Source organism: Apteryx mantelli, chromosome 1 (assembly GCF_036417845.1).
Source record: "Apteryx mantelli isolate bAptMan1 chromosome 1, bAptMan1.hap1, whole genome shotgun sequence".
Taxonomy (NCBI): Eukaryota; Metazoa; Chordata; class Aves; order Apterygiformes; family Apterygidae; genus Apteryx; species Apteryx mantelli.
Window position 1 is genome coordinate 203,681,214 of NC_089978.1, and position 20,517 is coordinate 203,701,730.

A 20,517-nucleotide genomic window follows, 5' to 3' on the forward strand; every position below is an offset into this window, starting at 1 on the left:
TCTTTCTGATCTATTTGTGTCAAATTGACATATCTTAAATGCAACAATGTTGGATGTATAATATTTACAGTGAGAAAACATTTGCAAATATCTGCAATAAAGCCAGGATAAAATGAGTAACACATCAACAAACATATGAAATATTCCAAATGGAAAAGCTAAAATTTCTATTTCTGAAAATCATTTTTTTTAATTTTTGGCAACATAGATAAGATATTTAAGGTATTTTAGAATGACGAAGCTCACTAGGTCCCTAGCTGCTGGAGTTTTGTTTCAAGTGCATGACCCAGGATTCAATTAATGATCAATTCTGACCCCTACACATCCCTATAGACTCCTAGAGCTAATGAGAAGAGCAGGGAATTATTGATTAAAACTAATGTGGCTTCCTCGAGGATCTTGAGTTTCTGTGTTAAACAAAATCAGTCAGTGCCAACTGAAAAGCATGTTAATCATAATGTATGAACAATCTATAACAAATAAGATTCTATAGATTATAATAGTATTAGAATGCTTCTAAAAGAAGAAGTAAAAATTAAAAAAAAAAAAAGGACCTTGATTCACATGGAAAAGTCTGAAAGCTTGAATTCAGTTATCTGAGCTCTGGCTATTCCAAACTCAGGAATCTTGGAACCCAGGATCAGTGTCCTGGGATTCCTCGTAGTGCCTTGTGGACATACAAGGTAGGCAAAACTCAAGCCCGGAGCACAAGAGTTTTCTAATCATGGAAGTCAGGCAGGCAAAGAGACACTGCCATTCTAATTTTCTTAGGCAATTAAGCCACTTCTCCCATGCTCACTTTTCCTCTCATAAACTGATTCTGTTTTGTGGAGAAAACTGCTGTTTATTTTTGAGGTATAAATAGATAATGGACAGAATTACTGGAATCCATTGGATATTTAAAAGATCAACCCACCCTTCTCAGGTTAATGTACTTATATTGCCTGAAACACTTGGGCATAACAAATTTTTGTTCAGAAAGATACAATTCCTGTGAAAGAACACAAACCACACATTTCATATGAGTGCATATATACACCCATACTGTTACCAAAGACTTTTTGTCACTTGCTTTAAAACAAGGCCCAAATTAGTGAAGATACTGGACATAAATTGCCAGTAATTGCTATCTTCCAATCTCTCACAGGTTCCAGCTTAAAAAACCGCTGAAGCTTGGCTCACACACTGGCAAATTACTCTGGTGATAAATCAGATGCTATACTGAAATATTATATCTTTTTGAAGTAGTGCACCTGAGGTCATTGCTATGGAATTTGATCTCAGAAAAAGGGACTAGGCAATGAAGGTTCTAAATAGTAAGAACACAACTAAGTGCAGGCAAAATACTGTCATAACACCACAAAACCTGCATTCACAAGTACAAAATTACTTCACAACCAAGCATACCAAATATACATTATGATTTTCTCGGTCTAGGAATGACACGATCAACACTAAAACAAGCTTGAAACCAGGGTGAATATTGATGCCGTTTTTTCAGGCTACATTAGCAGTCTGTCATACTTAAAGACTGTTAAAGAAAACAAAAAACAGTAAATCACAAATAGGGAAATATTTCAAGAAAAGCTCTGTTCTTATGAAAAGACCTTAGCTGATGTAGCAGTGGAAATCAGAGCAGATTTTGGTAATCAACTCAGGACTTCTTTTTAAGAGCTATGTTGACAAGTGCAATCTCAGACAATGCTTGTGAGGTTTAAGAGCCCTTAAATTACTTACTCTTTTTGCTGCAATAATTGGCACTCACATTTCTGTGCTCCAGAAAATATACAGCATAACTGAATATATTCTAAGGTATTTCTCACCATGAAACAATGAACAAATGGTAGATAGGTAAAACATGATGCATTTTTAGGTTGTAAAAATTGCCAGTTTTGGTACTGAAGCTTCAAAATATTCACTTGCCAAAAGTTGTCACACAAATGCTAACTAACGTTTTCTTGTTAGTAGGTTAGAAGGTCATGCTTACTATGCCTGCTTACTTCACATCCAATGACTTTGCATTAATTATTAAAGATCTAAGGTCTAATTCTCTTCCCTTTACTTCAAAAATAATATCTCATTAAAATCAAGATCATATAAAGAATAAAATTAGAAGAACCAAGTTTTTGCAAAGCAAAAAAACACTAAAAATCTTTCCAATTAGATTTTCTGCTTTTTGATAGCATAAGCAAAATCTCAAATAGTATTGAATTACATTCTTAACATCAACTATGTATAAAAAAAAAATTAAAATTGGTAAAAAAATACATTTACGTTTGTACTTAAAAAAGCTGGAAGAAGGATTTGCTTGTTTATTAGGCCAAGGAGATTTATATAAGAAAGAGTGAATGGAATTTTTGCTAGATGGAAGATTTCTATTGGCGAAAATACTCTTCTTTATCGTAAGAAAAATCTAAGTTCAGTTGTTGCATTACTAAAACAGCAGTATTTGACTTAACATCAGAGACAAAACTAGCTTTTCTGAGGCATGAATTTATGCAGATTTCACATTCTGGACAGAAGAATGCATTTAGTAGCAATGTTTGAAACACTCTATTCTAGAAATTAATATAAACAGTATGGAAAAATCCAGATCCTTCTAACTCTGGAGGCGAGTTTTATTGAATAAAAACAATAGTTTGTATTCTTTAAATTATGAACCTGGCCAATTCACAGATAAATACTTATTTGCTAGTTAATGACCAATTTATCTGCCATCTTCATTTGACAGCAGAAGATTAGAGACAAGTGAAAGTGCTTGTTTATTCTTTCCTATATCATTGTCTGTAAGGCAAATTAATATTGTACTTGCTGGTCTGTTTGCATGTAAAACTTCTATATGTTTTCATAATATACTTGATAAGTAAAAATTACAGACCAACGATTTGGCCTGTGCTTTTTAACTTGGTAACTTGCTAGACAGCTCTAGGTACCATTAAGCTTTTTGAGCTTTGATTTTCAGTGTCCAGGAAAGCAAAAGTATCATGTCCTACTCATCTTGCAGTTATCATTCTTAGCAAAGGACCCAACATCCTGACTATAAACATTTCATGAAATATTAAAGAACAGTGTATTAGATTGTATTAGGACTACACAGGAAAGCTTAAAAAATGAAGGCTAATATCTGGGCACACAAGTTAATTTGCAGCTCTATTTTTCAACTGATGAATTTCCCACTTATTTTTCAAATATGAAGTATTACACAAAGAACCCTCTCTGATTACACACCACCACCTAACCATTAGTCCAATCATCTAGTTCTCTGTTTACATAAAATGATGATCATGCACACTGAAAGCAGAATTTGGAATTGCCCCTTTTCAGGAGTTTCAGATAAAATGAAAAAAAGAAAATTCTTTTCAAATATTAAATGACTTCAAAGCTTCTGCACTTGGAAACTAAGTTAATGTAACAAGTGGAGGGTAGGGGGAAATTATCTCTTCTTACTGACACATAGAGATTTTAGCTGTCTGAAATCTGATTTAGTCACCACAGGTAACTTTTAAAGCAAGGAAGAGAAACAGTAAGTACCAGAGAGTAGTGCATCTGATCTTAGGATGACATGAATTGCTCTGAGAAGGTGCCTCTTGCTCTCCATTGAGTATAAAGAAAAACTGGAGTGATTAGGTTAGACAACTAATTTTGGATACACAAGTTACAGCAAACGAATCTCACCCTAGACCCATAACTGACTGAAAAAAAATTATGTATTCATTCCCATCAGATGAAGGAAATCTCACATTTCCCTCATAACTTTATTGTTTTAAAATGGGAAACATATGTTGAATTTTTTAATTGCTAACAAGTAGTTTTACTAAAGTTGCAATTATAAATGACACATTAAAATCATTCCTTTCTTAGGCAATTAAATCTTATGATCTTATAATAAAACAGGAAAGAAGAGAATTACTAGATATCATCTCATATTAGGATAGTGATAGCTAAGAAAAATGAACGGTATTACAGAGTACCAAAAACAGTGAAAGCAAAACGCAAAAATAGAATGTGCATGTTTTGCGGGTAGGCTCTGAAATCCCCTTTGAGCTGTCTTCTTTGATAGTCACTGGGTAAGATCAAATTCTGAAGCAATGGTAGGGTGTTCTTCACAATATTTTTATTTTAGAACTCAAACCAATCGGTGTTCAAAGGCAACTGGTGAATTTGTTATATCTCCCATATATAAGCATCTTCTTTTTACTGCTGTTAACAGAGCCTTGACCAATACATGCCGTTTTGCATCAACTACTTTCAATATATCTCCAATTTTACTTTTAATTATAATATGAATGCTTGCTAATAAGCTTGCACTGGCAGACCTGCCTTGAAGATTGCACCATTGTTAGTCTTATTTAGCTGTAACACCAGAATCCATTTGTCTCACAGAATGATTTCAAAATGAAATATTTTCATACCTCCCTCTATGTCAGCACTTTTCCAGGCTGCATGCTACCACTGCATCTGCAGTGAATCATACAGAATCATCATTTTAAGGAGAGAAGAAATGCTGGGCATGTAAAGTAAATTCAGATACTACATTCAAGTATAGTGTTAGTGTTTTCCTCAACAACATTAACTTTCACACAGAAGTGGTCACATTAGCTCCTAGTGGCATAAAATCTTTGCAGGTCTTTCTTTTGCAATTTTTTTTTAATGTTATACAGAATAAAAGGGGAAAAGAATGCTATTTCACTGCTGATCCTATCATCACATACAAAATATAGCAGTACAATGCCTTTAACATTCAACCGCATATTATAAGAAAACAAAAGTGAAAATTCAAATTAAAAAAAACTGTTACTGAAATATCCATACTATTAGTCAGTCTCTGTTCTGGGAATTTCAATCACATTACCACTGCTAGCTGGGACATCTTAAAATTTCTGCTATAGAGCCTTTATTATTTGATGAGACTCTACCAGTTGAAAGCACTCTTTTATCGGCAGAAACTTATCGAATAGATCTTGACTTCTTACCATCAACACAGGCTGGCCTCGCTCTTGTTGTACCGGCAATCTGTCCTTTTTTACATGCACAGCGAGCTGTTTGTCGGGCTATAGTCCTTCGGGGCTGACTGCTATCTCTGTCCAAAGTAACAATCTCACATGTACCTGCAGCCAGTTGACCTGGAAAAAGAACCAGCAACAGGTACCAGCGTCACTGAATGCACTCCAGGCAATCCGTTACCGCCGAATAGAGCCATGGCCCCACGGCGCCGCAGACACTCCACGACAAATGGGAAGCCAGCTGATGGATATAATACAACCGAGATGACATACAATTTTTCTTTGTGGTGGATATATGAAAACCCTGCAAACTGGTTCTGTCAGAAAATGATTATTGTTCCATAGAAGCTGGAGACTTGAGGTCACACCGGTGACATTCACGTTTATGTCGGCTAGGTAAAGGAACAACCTGCCATTACAGCAATGAAATTTAAATGGTGTGGGGTTTCTGCACCTTCTGGAAAGAAATGATGAAATATATGGACAACATAGGAAAACAGAAAATATCTAAAGTCCTTCCCCAAATGTCCACAAATTTAATTGTCTTAATTACTCTGTGCGTTGTTTTGGAAAGATAGTTTTATAACAGAGCATGCCCAAATCTGGCCAGATTGTCAGTCCTTTGGCTCTTACCTTATCTAAACTGAACAATAATTCATTCTCTACTTGACTCATATTTGAAGGAGCTGGTCTTTTTTCTTTTAGCAAATTAACCCTGTAACCATGGTTAACTGCAAATGTAGCTGCAAATGACAGTAAAATGGCACTGCCTGGTTAGCTCAGTAACACTTTCTGCTTTTATTGACTTCTCTAATATATGTTGCTTTTTCTAAATACTAAAAAAATCCACACTACCTGACTCTGAAATTGGATCATGCTGTAAAAGACAAAATAGGAAGTTTTAAAAAAATATTTTAAAAATTACTCTGAAGTGAAAGCCACATATTTAAAATGATGCACTTCTTGTACTACCAATAGTATGCTAATAATATAGGAAAATATTAACTTTTACAAGCAAGAAAGATACATTATTGAATTTCAATGCCAACTAAGACTGAAAAAAAACCCAGCTATCACTTCCCATTGGGCAGATGTATTACGGTATCACTTCTCTATTTTATGGTACAGTACTAGATAGCACTTTTATTGGGTTTTGTCTTTATAGGCAATCAATTCAAATGAATATATGAAAAAATATGTCCACAATCACTGACTATATATTGTTTTTTATAAAAATTAAAGATTAGAATAAATGAAATGTTGTGCTGATATATGAAGTTAAACAGCTTAAATAATATTCACAGTAAATTATTTTAATGCTATTGAAATAATGAAAAATAATGAGACAAACCCTGGAAATTTTTAATCTATTTTAAAACCAAAACTCAAAGAAAAAAATTAAAATGCTGAAGTCTAAAAGTGTAATAATATTTCTGTATTCTGCCTTTTTTCCATTCAGAATACAATTTTACCAGTATATTCTTGTCAGAACCAGCTTATGATGTTTCCTATTGTGTTTTGAAACAGTCAGAATAGCCAAATTTTGTGAGCTGTCAACAGCATACTGCTAAGCCACCTAAATTTTATGTTGCTGTTACTCCTACACTGCAGCACAAAGATGAATATGAAACAAAGTATTCTACACACACATGCAAATATATGACATATAGAGAGTTAGTAGACATTAGGCATTTCTAAATATAGGTAAGATTTTCACCAGCTAAAATCACCATAGAGGTTGATAGCTCCTGGCAGTTACATTTGTGAGGTGAGGTACCGCTTGGGTTTCATGAGCTTTCTACTCTTTTCCACCTACCCTGTTAACACAAAAACTGTAGGACAAACATATTGATGACAACTACTACATGCTTATTCTTTCTTTGTATCCTCAGAGACCCTGGGTTATGAAGCCAAGGTTTATCAAGAAAAGAGGTGGTACATGATTTTCCAAATATGGGCAGGGGAAGTCTGTCTACATTGAAACATATAGAACTGAAAAAAAGCATTCTTCCTTCTTTGCCCCCTCACTAATACATTTCATTCTGGGTTACAGGGGATGTACTGCTCCCAAGCAATGCAGCTGTTTTAGCAGGTCATGTAAAAAAGACACAGTCAGAGATGTGTTTAGATTTTGACGCCTTAGGTATTTGAACATTATGATTAAGGTCGTGCATTGAGAATAGAAACTGAACGGAAACCAAAGAAAAAGTGGAAGCATAACTATGACACACGTGAGCATTCCTGCAAGCATGGGCTGCCATATTCTTCACTCTCTGGAAGGTTTTATACCATTGTTACTTTCATTAAAAGATACAGTAAATCATACAATGCAGGCGAGGACTGAAGAGCGCACAGATCATTGCGTAAAACCTCATCTCCGTGGAAAGGAACAGGTTTTACAGCATGCTGAAGGGGACTAAGGACTATGCTTGGAGGGAAAGGACACTGAACCCTTAAGTCAAGATACCTGGTGAACGCAAAAGCCTTCAAGGAATGGAAACAGTGCCTATCAATACCCATGTCTGTGGATCACCCTTCGGCTTTTGAACCTGTCCGGTTTTAGTTCTACATAGGCTCAACTTGAGCCAGCTGGGCTATTTGTTGTTTATGTTTGGTTTTAGCTGTTTCTTTTGTTCATTTTCACAGATGATAATTTCTTCCAGGCACAATGCCAGCCTTCATTTTTTGAGGAACTTGGGAAACTGGGATACCTAACTGAGAGCAATTAGTACACAAGGATAATGTTGTCACGCTGCCTTTCAAGGAACTTCATGCAGCTATTAAAAAAGAAAGGAAAATCAGACTCTTAAGACATTCCATAGCTGTTTTTTTTTGGGGGGGGGTGTTTTTTGTTTTTGTTTTAAGATCACTTCTCTTTTGCCATTCTTGCTCCTACAGCAGAAGAAAACTCAGAGTTATTACAGAGCTGCAGCAGCTCTTCCCACTTACATCACATAAATACCCCCTGGTCAAGGATATTAATGAAAAAAGGCCATTTTTTCTGTGAGCCTCTGAATACTCTCCACTTCCACTCCTAAGTGCGGAGAAGAATCTCAAGGCAGCAATGGATGGAGTTTCCCTCCCTGGAACTTTTCCAGTCAAGAGATTTAGGGCCACAGTCTAAGGAAGACTCAATACTACTGGTAGATCTTATTTATGTACTTGCAATAAACAAAGCAATTCACCACCATCCAGCCTGAATGAAACAATCTTGGGAAAATAAGGCGAGCATTATCAGAAGCTCTGATTCATCACATCCTTGCCTGAAAGTTTTTTCCAAGAAAAAACATCATTTTTTTATTACTTATGGACCAAGCATAATGATTCTTTCAGAGTTATAATGATCCATATTTCCAAGCAAATAAGTTTTCTCTCTATTTTCCCCCTTTTCCAGTTTTATATTTTATTTATAATAAGTCTATTTCAGTAATGACATTCTCACTGGAAATTATTTGATTTTATGCTGTCACCATCTGGTTACTAAATAGAGAAACAGCTCAGGTTATTTAGTTCTCTTCTACAATGTTGTACTTCATTCCTAATACACCAACAGATATGTCTCCTCTTTCCCCAAAACATACACACATATTTCTGTATGGAGCTCTCGCAGGAAAAGGAAAGCTATAGGTTTCTGAATTAAATATGTACCTGTCCAAAAAAAAAAAAAAATCCAAATACAACAGGATTAGGTTTTTGGCTTCTAGCTAGAACAACCTATAGATTTGTTTGCAGTAAATGGAAACAGCAGTATTCAAAATATCTGTTTTGATTTTTTCTATATGAAATCCCACAGTGGGCAATTCTGAAACCGCTCTCTGTGAGACTTTCATGGAAGTCTGTAAGAATCAGTGAGTTCAGGGATATGAATTTAGCAAGTGATACAGGAAATATCTCAGGTAAAACTATTATATTTTTAAAAAATCTTTAGTACTTCTTGAAAGAAAAAAAAGAGTTTCTTACTGAAAAGGTTAAAAACAAATAGGCATTTTTGTACATATTCCTGAGAGCCATGGCTGAAAGAACAAAACTCTTGAAAAATGCTTATTGTCTGTCATAAGTACAACTTTCAAATAGCAAATATTTTAGTAGTACATGGAGGGTACCTAGGATAATATTTTAATTTTCTGTGGAGGAAAACACTTCTGTTCTCTAACAGAAAATAAAATCCAGCTAATCCACACTGATTACAGCAAGCAAGTTGTAGATATTATGAATGTTTAATTTATGCATGCTGAAAAGCTGAAGATTTTCCCTCAAATTCATTTAAAGAAATAAAATCAGATGAAGAGCTCATGGGATCTGCGGGCACAATGGAAATAAAACTTGATCTAAAGAGATGGCTCTTTCCAGGGTTTTAGCTTCCATGTTCATCCAGGAATTCTACTTCTGAACTGTACATGCAGGCTTATATTATAGTTTCGCTGAATAATTTTTCCATGCACCACCAATTTCATGCCTAGCAACACAAGCTCTTTTAGTTCAAAATGCATAAAGTCAGATGTTATTAAAAATCTTGGCTAGATTCAGCCACTCTTTTGTGACTGCACACAATGTAGGGGTTGTTTCAAAATCAGATCATAGGAATACATTCAGCAGTTTTCTATAACAATACTGAAGTCTTTCTGACAACAGCACCATGCCAACTCCTAAGCAGAGCTGAATCCCCACCATTCCTACTGCAATAAGTGGGAAATTAAGTACTTTGTATCTCTCATGATTGCAGTAGACAATAACTAAACATCAAATATTTAAACATTTTTTGCTTTAAAAAAAAAGTACACATTTAAGCAGGACTTGAAAATTTTCACGTTATATATCCTTCCTCAAAGTAAATGTCCTGAAACAAGATGTCTTGCCCTGGACATCAACCAATTTCAGGCAGTCCGATTACCTTTTCTTTTTCAATTTTAGTTCAGAATGAGAGAGATTATGGCAAGGAATTGATTTGCGCCAAAGAACCACACTCACTTCTCAGCTACAATAGCAAAATTTGTTGAAATCCAACTAGTATAAATGAGAAAGAGCAACTTCAACAAAGCTTCTGAAAAAAACATATTTGGCTCAGTTTCTGTAACTCAGTACAGGAAAAGCATGTTCAAAGGAATCAGCATGATCTCAAAATAACTCACAAATAAGAACATTGCTCCAATCTTAATTTATGCTATACAAGGGTATTTCAGTTTTTCAAAATAATATATTCTTACAAATATACTTTTTGGTTATGGAAGTCCCTGACGTCGAAAGCATTTGTCTCAGAGATGCTTACTACATCATTTAGGACCCTTGTATATTGCAAATCTGTTTACTGAAACATATAGATGTTGTGGCTATTTAAGTAACAGATTACACACAGCAATTCCTCATACTCGTACAGCTAAAAAAAAGCCTTTCACAGTTTTTCTTGAGGGTATTATTATGCTGTCAATGGAAGAACACAGGATAGATGTCATTGTTACTGAAACAAAAACTAATTAATTCAGATAATCCAAATTTACTCAGGTAACCCACAGGTGCCCAGTGAGCTAGAAAACATCTGAGTTTTTCAGAACTTTCAGCAGATTTAGTTTGTTTCATGTTAAAGCCATATTCTGCTGGGATCAACTTTACCATGTGACTGCTGTATCTTCCCAATCTTAAAAGCAGCAATTCTGGATTTTAGTGGTATAAAAGAACAGAATTTGGCTAAATGCACGTGTTTTTAGTGTGTTTATTATGAAGAAAATCACACTGCAGAACTCATAGTTAAGTAAATGTTATGAATAGAAGTGAAAAATATGATGAATGCCTTCTCAAGAGTCAGTTTAAGTATTTTCAGAGTTCCACTGCAATGAAACAGTACATTATGTCCCCTTAGTAATTACGAATCTTACTGCAATTTTCAGACTACCACTTAGCCATCTCAAGCACATAAACAGCACAGATATTAGGAGGAAAGAAATTACATAGGAAAGAAAATAAAGTCTGTGGAGATTCAAGATTCACTCAAGACATTAAACTATCCATTTTGGGATTTCTTTTTTTTTCCAGATAAGATTAATGCCCTAACTTATTGCACCTGATATTGCTATTGTACATAATTGCTTAATGTTTTGTTGTAAATTATGAATCATGCCCTGTAAATCTTACTATTTAAAATATAACAAAAAGAAAAATAAATGCAAGACCAAATTTCACCCAAAATTTAAACATAAAGGACTAGTTTCTGAAGATGCTTCTCATTCAGAATTGATACAAAGGGAAATTCCAGACCAGAAAAGGCTCAAAAATCAAGTCAATGAAAAAAAATATTGCTGCAGCACTGTTTTGAGAAATTAATTTGCGTCCGGGCCCTGAGGTTCCCCCCGTCCCCCCTCCACCCAGCCCCGGCCCCATCTCAGCAGCGGTGCTGGCTCCAGCCCCGCCACGGGCCCCCCCGGTCCCCATCCCCACACCAACTAGCAACACAGTAGGCTGTAAGAGCGCTAAAGCCAGTAACCCTTCACTCCTCATTTCAGTGGCAGAGATCCCAGATCTTTTAGACTCTCTATTATGTATTCTCAGAAAACCCAACCAAATTTATCCTACCCATACCAATATAGATCTCGTGAATATTACAGAAATATCTCTCCTAGCCTCCACAGTACTTTCCGGGTTTAGTATCATGCTTCCACGTTTCTTTTTGGATAGTGAATAAGAAGCACTTCTTACAAATAAGAAAGTCATATAACCCATGTTACCAGCAATGAATAGAAATGATAATGCACATGAGTTCTTCTTCTTTAAAGAAGTGCTGCAACTACCTGCCTCGGTATGAATTGCAAATCTCATCAACATAGAGCTCCTCCAAGAAGAATCTACAGCTCAAAAGGCCTAATGTTTGCTCTGGTTCATGCAGGTTTAGTATTTCCAAAAAGGAAATAATTGGAATAAATTCTGGATTAAACACAGCTATGCTTATTCACATAAGTTGAGAAATAGTTGTCACTGTATTACTTCCCTAAAAAATATTTAAAACTGTTAAAACAAAATAAAACACAACAACTTACATGTCTTTACCAGGCCCTACATGTAAAAGAAAGCTAGTCTGTTTATAAAATAAACAGAATAGCCACAAGGAAAAGATGTTATTGAGTGAGATGTTGATATTTCTCAAGAGAAAGACAGGAGTAAAAAGCACAAGTTTGTCTAAAAAGCCACTGACATTTGTTGGAGCCAGAAGCTGCATACAGTGAAGGAACAAATCTGTTGTGTTAGCAAAATATGTCACTGCAGGGAGCATGAAATGGGTTTGAGGGAACATGCAAATTAAGTTGCATAGCAGAGGCAGACAAAACGTAGAATGTAGGAGCATAGGTAAACTGTGTTTTCAACTTCTCAGATGCCTTTTTTTTTTTTTTAACCACCTATTTGTTATTCAAGGATAACATGAAAACTAGACATACAACACACACTTCAGAAAGTCACATAAGTGCCCTTCCTACTGGTATCAAGATTTGCTCTGCAAGACCCTGGGCTCTACAGCAAACTTGAGGTAAATTTTGGTTCCGTAGAGGTCACGTGGGAAACTTTATTTCATTAAATCCTGTCAATCTTTCTTAGTCCTTAAACCTCTGTAGAAATAATAACTCACAAGTTCTGATTATCATCAGGCAGGAAGCAAGTTATAGCCTACCCAACAAGAACAGTGTAATTACTCAGTGTCTGCAGCAATGTTTTGAAAACCAGAAAGCCAAAGTGTACAGCTGAAAACAACTGCTGCCTAACATTTAGCCTTGTAAATGTGTCACATGCTAACTAATACCTGTGAATGAACCAAAAATTCAAATGACAGAAGTTTTCTGGAAAGGTTGTCATTTTAGCAGGACAAATACGATCACACTAAATCATCAATTATAACAGATCTAAGTAATTTCTTTAAAATAAGCCTGTTTATTATGACTACTGCCTGTGACACTATTCTTCCCTTTTTGCAAAAGCCATATGGCAGAATAATGCATTGCCTTTCCAGTGACAGCCCTGTGATGCAGAGCAGGAAATGTTTTCTTGTGTTGTTAATTTGGATTAAAACAATGAGAGAACAAGGCGCTCTTCGTGTTAAAAAATTAAGTTCAACCCAGTTGCCCCTGTAGCTTTTTAAAATGCTAAATGAAATTTAAACTGAAAACACCTACTCTTCTCTGCTATTTTAATCCAAAATAAGCACTTTTTTTTTTTTTTTTTTTTGGTAATGTAGGTGGTAGACGTACCCTCAAATCACTAGCAGAGAAGGTGTTCCAGGAGATGGAGTCATTCTTTTGCCATTGTTTTCACGGAAAGAGTGCCTAAAGACTCTCCATCAAAAATATAGTCTCTCAAGATTTTGTGCTCTGTGGTATTGCACTTACTGAGAACGTATGGATACATCACCATGTTCATAAGCACAGGGAAATATAAACCTTATAGTAACACTGCAAAAGTAAACACTAAAAAGCAGAGTTACTGAAGAAGCATGGTTTTCCAAGGAGGAAACAACTTTCAACAATGTTGGACATTTTATTAACCCTGAGGAGAAATAATCCCACTGAATAACAAAAGACTGTCAATTTTAAGTGTTATGGACAAAGCCAAGTCAGGGCTTGGTGCTGAGAAACCTGACCAGATGAAGGACCCCAGGCCTACAGCTTCAGCAGGCTGCATTTGCAGGCATCTCTGGAAGTGCCTCTCTCTCGCCACTGACTATAAAGGAAGTTTATGGTGCATAGGCTGAATTAATCCCGGTGGTTGCATGAAATCTCAAATCAAGCACATAAGGACCAGAACAGATAGCATGTATCTGCTGTGTCTGCTGTTTCTTCTTGGATAGTGCTGAGTTTCACTACTGAGCATGCAGAAACAGTGCAGTGTTCCTCAAAGGTACCAGCCTCTCCACACATACTGCATAGAGAACTGAACTCAGTAATTTGGGGGTTATGCTGAGCATGTGGCAAGATTTTAGTGACTGCAGCATTTAAGGGGCACCTAAAGAAAGCCCTAAACACAAGCCTTTCTGTTGCAGGTACACCACTGGGATTTAGACAATCACATTGCCTTAAAAAAATATATATATATATGCTAAATGAATATATTCTTTCCATAAGACTAACACTAGACATTTAGTACCAACTAGAGGAAGTGAATTTGACAGATTGCTTAAATGATGAGTTTGAGTGATGGCTCTCATTTTAAAGGTTTGACTGGGAACAGTGCTTTACACACGTGTGACAAGAGAAGCATGAGTATGCTGGCTATTATTCTCCTCTGCTCTTCAGACCTGGAGCTGTGATTTTATGTTTAGGCCAGCTTCACTGCTGCATTTGTCTTTTTTATCCTTTTTGCTGAAAATGTCTTATGAAACAGGTGCATACTGAAACTAAAAGTTTTCTAGGATGAAGCTCCTGGATCTTTGTATCCCCTTTTCTAGTCCACCAACAAGATAACCATTTATGGGACAAGATTCTCCTCTGAACAATTCAAAGGAGAGTGTCAGTAAAAGATGCTTTGAAGTTGCTCACACGTATCTAAGGCTGGCCAAAGACAGTACAGTGAACAAGGATTACAGTCATCCCACCCTACCTTTACAAACCAATATAGAAGAGCTTGAGGTCAGAGACTTACACAAAAGCTCCTCTCTCCTCCTATGTCCCATTTTCAGGAACAATATCCTCCATTTAAACAATTAAGTGTTAAATCACTGCATACTCATGACATCCATTATTTCACCTCTATACCATATAGAGGGTTTCACATTGAAATAAGAGATATATTGCATATGTTCACACCAGATGCAAAATTCATCTCAAGATTCTGAAAAGCTGAAAACATTTTTAGTGTACAAATCCATTCTGTGTAAAAACTAGCAGATGTAAAATAGACACAAAAACATTCATAGAAGCAAAACTTCAAAACTTGGTAGGAGTTCATACCACAGAAGACAATGTTAAAAAGTCTTTACATTGATGACCTTTTAAAAAACTTTAAATTAACCTTTTATTTTTTATTATTCCCTCCATAATGAGGTCCATCTTTTTATGTACTGCTTATCAGTTTTACTAGCGAATAAAAAGTTAAATTATGCTATCAATTTCCCAATGAATGCCTAATAAATAATACTTCTTCAGATCAAGGTCCTTAATAAAAAGGAACTAAAATGAGGACTGTCACTGTTTTGCTCAGCATTTTGATGAGATAAGTTTACTATTACTCATGGTGTACCATCCTTAAATATGCTTCCCAAGACATAGAATAGACTGCAGCTAACAATTTTTCTAAACATACAAAATATATAATTAGATAAACACACACACACATATATGTCAAAGAAAAATATCTTGTACTATATGACCTCGAGGATGAAGATACTTCAAAATGTACGCCTTCTCGCAGTGATCATAAGATATAAGCAATTTTCCAAGACCCTTGACAGTAGCTATTATACTAATACCAAAGAATAAATCAGTCAGTCTGCTCTTTATAATACCATAGTAGATGGATACAATAAATTTTAGTTTACAATATATAACCTTTGGTCCAACCCAAAGAAAAATGTCAAAGTAGAAACTCCCTGTGTAAGGAGATTTCTCACTGACTTCCAAGGGTTCTTCTATGTTCAAAAAAAATCTTCTAGACAATCTTCTATAAGAAAAAAAAAGAAAAAGACAAATCAGGTATATGTCCTGAATTGGCAGTGTTTTGCATTGTCTTTTCTCACCTACTTCCTAGAAGTTTAACACCAGAATATTGATTGTAGTCAGAATTCCAGTGTTCTGAGTGTGTTTGGTGGGTGATGCCATATCATCCTCTCAAATTTGCGATAAAGTGTATCGTAAACTGTAATCCACTTCTATCAACTAAGTCTCTAAGAAGAAAAACTAACAGGGCTTGGAACTTGACCAGCTCCGTGGATTGCACTGAACTAGCACTGACCAGAAGCTCTATGGTGCAAAGGAAAGCAGGAAAACAGGCAGGTTAAAGAGGGCTGAATGTATCTACAAGCAGCTCCTCATCCAGAGGAAATACTAAAGAAGAACCATTAACATTAACATTAAGGAGGACATGTTCTGCCCTCTTTTTGTTTGAATATACTTAAATTTACCAGGATGGTGATTCTAGTACTCTGTTTCTGTAGTAATACTGTGTAGGCAGGAGAAAGTGTAAAATTCATAGACAAGAGAATGATCCCACTGGGACAAGTCAAAAAGCAGTAAAAAAGAGAGATTTATTGAATGAATGTTTGCACTCACCAGATATAATAAAACTTGAATGATATCAAACAATCCATGTACGTATATCAGAAATACATGGTCTTGTTGACCACTTATGACCTGCCCTTCTTATTTTAATTTTCCCAATGGCAATATAACAGCTTGAATGAAAACTGAGGATAAGCTGATAGGAATCAGAAGAGAAAAGCTGGCAATAAATATTGCATTAAAAAAGGGTTTCTGAAAGGCCATATAACCTTTTGTCTAAATGCTTCAAATCCAAAATGTATTAGGTTCAAACAAAATAAAGTTGTTTTAATTAGGTATAGGTAATCTGAATTTATACAGCAGCCATTAAAAGGGAGACTCCTTATGACACTGAGACAAATCCAATTATTCAGGCCAAAGACTGGGTAGGGTATCTCTAGAGAAAACAGGCCAACACAAGTGCATATTACCTAAGGAGCAACTAAGAGTAGTGAACTGAATCATTAATCACAGCTGGAAGCAGTTCTCATGCATCACATTATTTGTGTGTATATGTCTATGCACACAAACGTGTGTTTCTGTCTCATGCTGGGGAAGACAACAGCAGAGGGAGACAGGCATTTTGGAATAATCAAGAGAGTATCACTTAACCTTATTGCAAGAGAAACACGCAAGTAAGCCCAGTTATGTACAGAAAGTGACTGTGTTATTGAGAGGAAGAAATGCATTAAATAACAATTACACTCTTTTAAAACAGGAATGGCAGCCCAAACATTGGGATTCAGTATGATATTGCCATATACCTTCAGTACTGTCTTAAGAGCATCATTCTTGTTAGAAGCAGGGTACAGCACAATATCATCCAGAACCTGCAAGCATTTAAGTACACTAGCAATTCTGTGGATGTCCATCAAAGAAACTACCCCCAGGCTTCAGTTTTTACAGGATCAGGCAATGCTGACAATAAAAAAATAATAATAGTTAAAAAAAAAAGAGTCAGGAATGTTAAAGTTCTTATCTTTTGCCTTATAGTCTGTGATATGAGTATCATAGTTACATGACTCCGTAACAGTATATATTTCTTTAAAAAAAATACTGTTGCCAAAGTCACAGAAGGAAAAAAAAAACCTCTAAAGAATAGCTTACTTTTTGAGACATTATTTTAAACACTTCTGGTAGCCTCTGCTAAACAAATTTTTACTTATGAGTCCACCAAAGTGAATCAATATTCACAAAGAGGAGGTCTATGTGTAAGAGAGGACTGAGAGTACTGAACCCTACATTTAATTCAGTGCAATAACAACAATAACAGATGGCCCTGTAATTAATTTTTAGAGACTACTTCACCACAAATGTCAGTGGAACTACACCACCATCAAATTGGAGTAACCCAGAGTTGAATCAAGCAGAGAACTGTAGTATTAACCAAAATCCAGCTATTCTAATCTGCTGAAACCTAATGGATTAAACAACTACAATCTTTCACTAGTCTTAAGTGAAAATGTTTCCAGATCTGTTGAAGAACAGTTGTACTATCTTCTGTACAACATGAATCTTTGCACAATGGCTAATCCTGCTCCCAATAAAATCAATGGAAGTTTTACCACTAACTTCACAGATAGCAAGTTCAACAGTATAATGAGAAAGTCTCCACACTTCCAGCATCAGCAAGTCTGTGTCACATCTTAAATGACTGTGATTCTGACCACGGACATTTGTCAAATAAAGTCATATTCAAGTGAAAGCTCTGTTTTAAGAACCATTCATTTTATCTGAAGAGACCGGGTCACTACTTCTATATGGCTGAAGAATATCTACACAATTTGGAGTATTTACAAGGAATCATATAGGAGACACTTGTGTGGCTAACTCTAAACAATATGAACATAAAAGTATCACAACAGAAGTTGTCTTCCTTTATGTTTGCACAGTGCTGAACATAATACTACTGCAGATATCAGTGAGACCCTTGATCACACTGTAAAATAACTATTTAATACAAGAGATCACACCGCAGAAGTGGTGTTACTTAGATGGGGTATGCAGCTTCAGTTCTGTTCACTGTGCTGGTCTAGAATTCTTGTAAGGATTATGAAAAGCCATTTAACTAACTACCCTATTTCTTAATTCTCTCTGTGTCAAAAGGTGATGATGTTATCCATCTGATTCTTTGGGAAATTTTAAGTTTTACTCATCAACAACACTCTTAAATTCTCACAGTCCTGCAACTATAAATTATTATTCAAGCTGTAAATCATCTCACTGATTTTCAGCAGTGCTAAGCCATGACAGCAAAACAGCCTTTAAGCGTAACAGTTTGCAAGTGGCTCACTCCAAAACCTGCAGTATAAAGTCACGTTTGCAACCCTGGCATCACAACTCACTCCCTTTTTGGTGAGGTATGAGGTACAAGTCCCAGTTCTCAAGTGCCCGCCAGTCCTGAGGTCCTATGCTTCTAGTCAGTGGTGTAAATCAGAGAGGTAATCAGGTTGTTCTACCACAGGTCATGGCAGCAGCTCTGAACAAAGGTGCTCTAGGATCCAGAAGGATGAAGATAAAGTAAAGCCAAAGGCACACCACTTCAGTGTTACACTGTGCTATGCACAACTCCATGGTGTCTGTATCTTTTTTGGACTAGATGACCTCCAGACACCCCTTCCAACCTAAATCATTCTATGATTGTATGATTCACTTTTCAAACAACATACCAAAAATCATATCCTACAGAATTTACTACTTGAAAGTTCAAAGAGTACTACAGTAAGGACGGACTGAAGAAGCTGGCCCCGAGTAAAAGAAAAAAAAAAGTATATACAAATCCTCCTTTCAATTTGGAAGTAGTATAGGCACTAGTGTACATAGCTGCTTGTTTATGGCTGCTGATGATTGAATGTTTTAAATATTTCAACTTGCTTCACCACTTCTAATTTAGCAATTTCAAGTAGGCAGCTTCTGTTTACTACTGCCTCCTAATTTCATATATTAATATCAATTTGCCATAACAGAACTGCTCTGTTGATATGAGATAAGCTTATTCCAATCCTATTCCATTTAATACCTGAATTCTGATATCTTCAATCAAACGAAACTGATCGCTGCTAGAAAAGCAAATGCACAAGTACAAGATCCCAAGAATTTAATAAGAGAAAAGTGTATACATAAGCTATTTCTGACTGTGCAAAACTGCTTAAGAGAATATAAAACTATATGTATTGGAGAAATAATGCATATATTGTATCTGTATGTATAATACATAATTTAAATTATGCATACTTTAAAATTCTGCTAGGGTATTTTACATACTCAAAAACATCAGAGATAATGGAATATCATTTGACAATGTAACTGAAATCGGCAGTAGTATCCAAACAGAACATGCAGGTAAACTTCTTGTCTAAGAAACATACATACATACATACCTTTGTACATACGTGTGTGTGTATATGTGTGTGTGTATTATATATATAAAATACACATGTACACACACACACATATATATTTTGTGTGTGTGTGTGTACACCCACATATATATGCATATAGCTGTATAAATATATTTTTGTGTGTGTGTGCATACATATGTATATATTAAGAAGACATCTAGGAAGGAAAAGAGTAAATAATGTATGAAATATATAGATCAGGAAAGGATGCTTTGATGTGTAGATACTGCATCACATTGCATGCATTGCATATACAGTATATGCTTTATATATGAAAAAATATACAGTACTACTAACTCACATTTTCCTATTCAGATCAGCAGTACTATTTCCCATGCAATGAGCCCAGTTTTAAATGGCTAAACAAACACAAAGCAGTGAAGAACCAGGCCTTTGAACTGCAAGGAAAGGGAAATTTGGCTCCGTTCTCAACAATGAATATTTAATAGTTTCCCAGTTGCATTTACATCTAACAATCCTTTCTATCAATTATCCTTTTCAACAACACTAAGAGTAATGATGAGAAAAAAAGATCAAGACTGGAATGTCTTGTTAACCCTTTATCTAAACTTCTCCATAGCTAGGCAAATGCTAAAAAATTAGAATACTTTTTCCCCTCCATTTTTTTATAGGACAACTTAAATGGTATCATGCATCCTCTCCTATGTTGTGAGACTTTCATAGCGATTTTTGAGCTTGCATATGCATCTCATACACACAAGTGCGTGCTTGTACACACACATGCACACACACACGTGTTATATCTATCTTGGGATAAGAAATGTCTCTGCAGTTTTGTTGCCTTCCTCTTATTGGAAAAATTCATTGATAGCAGTTACTGTGTGATTACAACACAACCAAAAAAAATCAGCAAAAAAGGAAAAAACC

The 20,517-nt window shown here is 35.6% G+C and overlaps 1 protein-coding gene across 1 annotated transcript in view; it reads right to left on the reverse strand.

Moving 5' to 3' along the window:
* Nucleotides 1-20,517, reverse strand: part of TAFA5 (TAFA chemokine like family member 5) — a 435,064-nt gene that overhangs the window by 186,007 nt on the left and 228,540 nt on the right. The window contains exon 3 of the mRNA XM_067289975.1: nt 4,974-5,123. Within this exon, the coding sequence (XP_067146076.1) occupies nt 4,974-5,123 (150 nt within the window). The remainder of the gene's footprint in view (nt 1-4,973; nt 5,124-20,517) is intronic.